This window comes from Austrofundulus limnaeus, unplaced genomic scaffold (genome assembly GCF_001266775.1).
Source record: "Austrofundulus limnaeus strain Quisiro unplaced genomic scaffold, Austrofundulus_limnaeus-1.0 Scaffold117, whole genome shotgun sequence".
Taxonomy (NCBI): domain Eukaryota; kingdom Metazoa; phylum Chordata; class Actinopteri; order Cyprinodontiformes; family Rivulidae; genus Austrofundulus; species Austrofundulus limnaeus.
Genome location: NW_013952519.1, coordinates 1501485 through 1509218, shown reverse-complemented (window position 1 = coordinate 1509218; position 7734 = coordinate 1501485). Strand labels below are relative to the sequence as shown.

At 37.5% G+C, this 7734-nt stretch overlaps 1 protein-coding gene across 1 annotated transcript in view; it reads right to left on the bottom strand.

Annotated features, from left to right (window-relative positions):
* Positions 1-92: 92 nt before the first annotated feature.
* Positions 93-7734, bottom strand: part of LOC106521888 (interleukin-6 receptor subunit beta) — a gene marked incomplete in the record, with an annotated part of 19323 nt that continues 11681 nt past the window's right edge. The window contains 7 exon segments of the mRNA XM_014014644.1: positions 93-779; positions 2682-2763; positions 2840-2924; positions 3028-3153; positions 3228-3368; positions 3501-3599; positions 6126-6315. Of these exon segments, the coding sequence (XP_013870098.1) occupies positions 444-779; positions 2682-2763; positions 2840-2924; positions 3028-3153; positions 3228-3368; positions 3501-3599; positions 6126-6315 (1059 nt within the window).

The following is a 7734-nucleotide window of genomic DNA, read 5'->3' as shown; positions in this document are numbered from 1 at the left end:
GTTGTGAACCACTGATCTACAATAAAATCAAAATGATGTATTTTCTTTAAAATACAGATAAAATCCTGAAATAATCCACTCAGCACTGTTACTTTAAAAAATGGTATGATTACTTTGACTTTTATTTTTTATTTTTAACAAATTCAACTTCAGCTGCGTTGTTTTTGCCTTCATTGGTGTTTGTTAGCTGGAGTTATAAATGTTATCTAATCTATAGCTTTTGGAGTCAATCCAATCCAAGATGGCTGCCACAGCTGGTTGATGTTAGGAAACAAAAACAGAGCTACAACTCAGATTTAGATGTGTTAGAAGTTGAGTCATTCCCAACATACTCAGATCCCACCTGAGATTAACTAATCCTAACAATAATCTGATTTTAGAAAGAACTTGGGTGATTTTATAAAAAAGGAAGAAGCTGTGATGATTTTTTCAGCTCTGAGGCTTCAGTTTGTTTCGGAGCTGATGGTCTCTTCAGTTTGGGTCCTGATGTTGGTCAGATAATCCATCTCACAGACCAGATCTGTGTCAACGTGACCGTAGGACTGAAGGGTGAGCAGCTGCTGCGCTCTGATTGGCCCGGCGTCGATGACGCTCGCCACGCTCAGACCGAAGGTCAACGTCTGAACCCCGAGGCCGCCGATCGACCGAGGGGACACGTCCTCATTCAGCTCCTCAGGTGAAGACCGGTCGTTTGGGCCGACCAGGACCAGACTTTTGTTTTTGAGGACGTCCGTCACCTCCAAGTCTTTCATGTCCAGGACCATCTTCTCTGCGCAGTCCTGAGGGGAGGGATATGAAACAGGGTTAGGGCCACTGGAAAAAAAATACTAATCTGACTTTAATCTCAGAATTCTGAGATTATGTCACTTTTTTTTCCCAGTGGGCCTAACCCGAACCACAAACATGCAGATAAAACTCAAGACTGTTCAGTGTTTCTATCTGATGTCAGTTCTGCAGAGTTGTAAAGTAACCAAATTCAAATACTTTCTTACTGTATTTAAGTAGAATTTTTGTGTATCTGTACTTTACTTGAGTAATTATTTTTCAGACTATTTTTTACTTCTACTTCTCACGTGTTCACACAATTATCTGTACTTTTTACTCCTTAATTCTTTTTAAAAAGGCAAGGAGTAGAAGTCATTATTTCATTTTTGCTTGTTTACATTCAGCTTGTTATTGTAAAAAAATAAATACTATCCATCTAAACTGTGCCTCCTAGACAGAGTGAATTTAATTGGTTGAATGAGAAGTATAAATATATAAAGTTCTGATACTGTATTAGTTTGTACACAAACAAATCATGTCACACTCCAGCAGGACATAATTACTAAAATAAAAGGCGTGTACAGTATTTAAGAAGTATTTGTATTTCATGAATTATACTGTTGTATTTTGTAGAAAAGCTTTGTGCAGCCTTGATATATGTATATAAACTGAAACAGCTGGACTAGTGCCTCCTAAATTTAACATAAACTAATTATTTTAATACAGTAAAGTCATTTCTGCAGTTTTTGGGGAGGTCACCTCCTAATAAATGTCCTTACAGAAAATCTAACTGCTCATTTTAAATCAATACTTTTACTTTTAATACTTAAGTACAAAAAATATCATATTCTTTAAGACTTTTACTCAAGTAATATTCTTAAAGGAGACTTTAACTTTTACCAAAGTAATTTTTTGGTAAGATACTTGCAGAGTTGTATAAAGTACCACAAAGTGATACTTGAGTAAAAGTATAAGTATCTTACCAAAAAATTACTTTGGTAAAAGTTAAAGTGTCCTTTAGAAATATTACTTGAGTAAAAGTGTGATATTTTTTGTACTTACGTATTAAAAGTATAGATTTAAAATGAGCAGTTAGATTTTCTGTAAGGACATTTATTAGGAGGTGACCTCCCAAAATACAATACAGAAATGACTTTATTGAATTAAAATAATGAATTAATGTTACATTTAGGATGCACTAGTCCAGCTGTTTCAGTTTATATACATATATCAAGGCTGCACAAACATTTTCACCAAAATAAAAATCTATCTGAGCTGCGGCCAAATGTAATAATATAATTCATGAAATACAAATACTTCTTAAGTACAGTCTTTTTATTTTAATGATTATGTCCTGCTGGAGTGTGACATGATTTGTTTGTGTACAAACTAATACAGTATCAGAATTTTATACATTTATACTTCTCATTCAACCACAATTAAATTAACTATCTAGGAGGCACAGTTTATATGGATAGTATTTATTTTTTACAATAACAAGCTGAATGAAAACAAGCAAAAATGAAATAAAAGTAACGACTTTCTACTTCTTGTCTTTATGTAAGGAGTAAAAAGTACAGATAATTGTGTGAAAATGTAAGAAGTAGAAGTAAAAATTAGTCTGAAAAATAATTACTCAAGTAAAGTACAGATACACAAAAATTCTACTTAATTACAGTGAAGAAGCATTTGTACTTAGTTACGTTACAACTCTGGATACTTGTACTTTTACTCAAGTATCAGTTTTTGGTACTTTATACAACACTGCAGTTCTGTAAAAGCTTTCTTCCAGTTTTCCTTTTGCATCTATTTGCCTCAACGATTTGTGATCATAAGACATTTTTAAAAAGCTTTATGTTTGCAGCTTTAGCACACGCTTGGAATAAAAAAAATCAAAATAAAAGCCATCAGGTTACCTCTGGGTTCGGGTTCATCAGCCACTGACCTGTCGAGCTCAGTCGAGGGCTGGAGATGTAAGGGAAGAAGTACGACTTGTACCTGCAGACAAATGTTCACTGTGAAGCAAACTGAAATAACTCCAGATGAAGTGGAGACAATAAGAGCAGGCTCTCACACAGTCCTGGACAGGATGGAGATGATCACCACCGTGACGGTCAGCAGCAGGAGAGGCGTCGCCGTTGCCACAGCTGGAGCCTCATCTGGACAAACAGTTCAGCTTTCATTTTATTTCCTTCGAAAACAAAACACAAAAAACAACCTGAACCGACTCTTTAATTTGCTGCTTCGACCAGTGGATCGCACCGAAATATGTGCTGACGGTAAGAATGCTTCTGGAAACGTTATCGGCCTGCAGCAGGACAGAATACTCCGTGTTGGGGGTCAGGTTGAAGAAGGTGTGCTGTAGTTGGTCCGGCCACAAAGACACAGCTTAAAGAGACAAACTATTTTTACACAATTTCAGATATGATTTAAACTGATGCTTGTTTCAGGAGAAATCCTACTCTGTTTGTGAGAGTCTCTCCTCAGCACTGCCCTGTAGCTCTCCACTCTGATTGGTTCAGACTTCAGTTGCCACGCCCACATTATGGTCACTGTTGTTTTGGTCACGCTGACGACTCTCAGGCTGATGGCTTCCATCAGTGCTGTGGAAACAAAACAAACAAAAAGCTCTGACTTTTATGGACTTTTATCCTTTTTAAAGTTTGTGTTCAGAGAGAAAATCGTTTCATGTGGCCGAAAAGTGACGTCATGCTGCAAAACACACAAACATTCACCTCCCTGCTGCAGACTGGCTGTCAGAGACTGAGGAGGTCCACAAAGCTGGAGGTGGACCGGGAACACACTGATCAGGTAGGACTCCTCAGGGTCAACATCTGCAGAAATACACAGATTAATACTATAAACAAGATGTATCTGTGTAGTGATAAACTCCTCTGGTTAACAATAACGATGTGTTTCTGTGAGACTGAAGACGTTCAGTGTTTCACTGCAGCTGAAAATCAAAACTAACCAGAAACAAACTGAAGGATTTCACGGGATTCTGTTAAAGAAACTGAAAACTAAGATATTATAGTTAAAAGTAGCAAAAAGCTAAGTAAAAAAAAGAGTCAAATTGTAAAGTCCAAAATGAATCAAGCTTACAGAATTTTTCTTCTCTTCTTAAGAAAATTTGAACAATCAGTAAAATGTATGAAAAACTGAGAACTGACTGAGAATTTACTGTGCAATGTTTTTAGTACCACACTTTACAATAAGGCTCCCCTTATAGAAGGCTTATAAAGAGTTTATAGATAGGTTACTAATTCATCTGTAAAGTTTACACTTTATAAATCATTAGCAACGCGCTAGCCATGCCCAATCCAGTAATATATATCAATGACTTGGCCCCTCAATGAATATTGTGACCCCTGATGGCCCCTTACTCAAAAAAAAAAAAAAAATCCTAGATCCGACACTGCTAAAAGCTAAAATTAACAAAAAGGAAGATAAAAGAAGCAAAAGGACAGAAAATAGTTAATAATTAAAAGTAGCAAAGGGGTAGCTAAAAGATGCAAAAGGTAAGCAAAAAGTAGCTAAAGCCTTGCCAAAAGTGTCAAAGCTAAAATTAGCAGAAAGTAAGCTAAAATAAACAAAAGGACAGGAAAGTAGCTGAAAACTAAAAGCAGTAAAAGGGATAAAGGTAACAAAAAGCTTGCTAAAATCTAAGGGGCCAAAAGGCCAGTGAGAGGTTTTATTTTTTTTTCTCACTTCAGCCTTCAGAGGAGTCGGACCTGGTTTTTGGCTCTCTCCAGAACCTGTCCCCCCAACCCCCACTCTGATTGCTAATCTTTCAAGCTTTTTTCACCCACCATCCGAAACAAAAAGGAATTACGAATTTGGTAAAATGATCTCTGAACGAAACCGACACTATTTTTCCCACATTAAGACTGGAACAAGGGGAAAGAAGCTGTCTGACTGGAAAGGTTGCTGCGGGGCGGATCAGTGATTCTTGGAGGAGCTGCAACCTGATGTGACTCGCAGCATTTTCCATTGAAGACGTGGATGATTTGTACATATTTGGATTTATGATAACTGGATGATTTCTGCTGATTGGAGGAGGTGGATTCCTGATATATCAAAAAGTAAAAGCGTTGAGAAGCTGTCGGGCGCAGTGGAAGGATTCTGCTGGGCTGGGAGCACACTGACTCAGCTGCTCGGGGAGATAAATCACAAACTGGATGTGATTCTGATGAGGATTGCAGTCCATGAGCGAGCCTCTGGCATGTAGGATTATATCTGGGTGAAGCTTCAGACGGTGAGAGGTGAGGAAGACCCTGAATTTGGCTGATTGGATTTTTTTTGCCACTTTCAGAGATGCAGTAAGACACTGAAGGCAGCAGGAAATTCAAGGCTGCTTTGTTCCACAACAATTGTGTTTATCTATTGGCTCCCAGCAGCACGGCCTCGACTGCCATGCTATATAAACTCCCCAAGTATGATATGTCAACAAGGGCTTGATTTCCTCCCACCCCATCACTCATGTTGGACCTGGCCTGTGAATCCAAGGCAGAGAAGGAGACTCTTAACTCTGGTGAGTCGAGACGATAACATCATGTGACTCTAAACTCTGGGGGGCCTATGGTCGGGCCCTATACGGAGACTCACCCTCAACGTCACCGACTCCACTGATCTCCGCCCCATCTCATGTGTTATCTGACCTAAACTCCCTCCCTGCCCCGGGCTGTCTTGCTCTATCACGAGTCATTTTTTTGTGCATATGCCCCTGTGTTTCTAATGTAAACATAGGATCAGAGCAACTTTTTAACTCAACTTTCCAGCTGTTTAAAAGGTAGCGCGACCCAGTTGCTGCATTGCCTGCTCACCTGTTCCCCCATGTTTTGTCATGTCTGTTTTCTTGAATGGGCGTTCTTAACTGCATTTCGTTCCACACCGCATCCCTGATGTTATGTTTGAATGACAAAAAAGAGAATCTGAATCGGAATCATAAAAGTAGCAAAAGCATCAGAAGGATCGCTCAAAGCTAAAACCAGCAAAAAAAATTAGCTAAATGTAGTGGAATGTTAGCTGAAAACCAACATAAGAAAGCAAAATCAGAGCCAGTTTGCTGAAGTATTTTTGAATGAACTTTAAAATGTGTTTGAAGGAGTTGAACAAATCAAAATGTATTTCTTTAAGGAAATTATTTGTAAATGAAATTTTTGGAAAAATGTAAAAGCTTTTTTTTAAAATCAGCACTCAAACAGGCAGAAGTAGATAGATTGCAAAAAATCTACAAAAGAAGAAGAAGAAGAAGAAGAAGAAGAAGAAAGCAGATGCATTAAAGTGTGAATGGTAGTTTTGTAATCTGCTACAGATTATCTGTAATGTTGAAGCATCTTGTCAGATTAAAGCATTCAGACCCTGGATGATGAAATAGGAGGTAGTGAAGCCGTCGACTCTGGTCCAGCCTCTGGTGGACGGACGTGTCTCTGAGCTCCACTCAACAACAACATGGCTGACAGCAGAGGACGAGGAGGGACAGGACGCCCACTGAACCAGAAGACTTTGGGATTTTGGATAACAGCTTGAAATCCACAGATTTCTCAGAGACGGAAGAGCTGCAGAAAACAGAAACAGAATTATTTAAATGCAGCATTTTATATTTAAATAAATGTCAGTTCATCATGTCTGATTTAAAGAGTCAGTCAGGCTGATGATCTAATAACAAAACAAATCAAATAAATGATCACGTCAGACTACAGAACACAAGAATAAATAAAAACCTTTAGTTGCAACCACTGATTAAATGTCATAAAGACGTTAAAAAAAACAAAGTCTTGTCTTGTTTAGTGAAATTATTCAGCAGAAGATGTAACAAAATCTTACATAAAGGTAACATTTCTGCACAGTTTCTTTATATTTTCCTAAATAAACAAAAGTTTCACACTAAAAGTTGAAACTTTTCCCAACATCGCCTCATCTTTACTCAAACACCCGAGGCCATTAGCCTTTCTGCAGAAAAGTTTATCGGACATCTTGTCACTTCCTCCTCTAATAAAAACTCACAAACATGCTCAGGATGTTGCAAAACGGAAGAAGCAGAAGATAAAAATATGATTTTGCAGCTCAGAAACCTCCTCCAGTCTGTTTTAGGGGACCTTTATGAAACTGGTGAGGCTTGCAAATAAACTCCAAACTCAAAATAGGTAAATGTCAAAATGTAAATTAGGTATAATTACATAATTTGCAAATCTCAAACTCATATTTTATTCCCAACACATCAGATGTTTAAGCTGAGAAGTTGTACCATGTTTTGTGTGCACAAAAGTGCAGCAACACATCTCAAAAGATTTACAAGAAAAGGTTCTGTAAAAATAAGGAGCTTTTTGTTAGACATTAGTTCAGTGACGGAGGTTAAAACCAGCATTTTAGAAACTGTTAGAAATAAAAACTGGCAGAGATTCATCAGTCTGAAAAATATTCATATGTTTGACAACTTTTGTGTTAAACACTGGACCGAAGGCAGGGGCGGAGCTAGACTTTTTTGCAAGGGGTGGCAAAGGTGAATCACGCACTCTGGATTTGAAAATTCAAGATGGCCACCACACCACTTTCAGCTGTTTTAAGAAATATTGAGCAGAAATTATGTGTGATCACAGCAAAGAATGATTTAAAAAAACCTGCTGAATACTAGTTGCAACTTTTTATTCAGCCGTTTTTGGACGCATAAACCTGAAGATTATTTTAAAATTAGCCAAAAACAATTTTTTTTTACCAAATTCTAAATGCTGATCAAAACTTTGAGATGGCCACCACAGCTAACTCTAAAATAGTTAATAATTCAGCCTTTTTAAGACTTAATGAGATTAAATTTGTTGTGGAGTAGCTAAGAATGATAACACGCTAATTCCAAATTAAATAAACCAACCATGAAGGCTAATGCTAATTTTACAAAGAGCTATAATTCAGCCACATTTAAACATACACTTTTGAAAATTTATACAGTAGAATAAGAGAACAATCTAACAA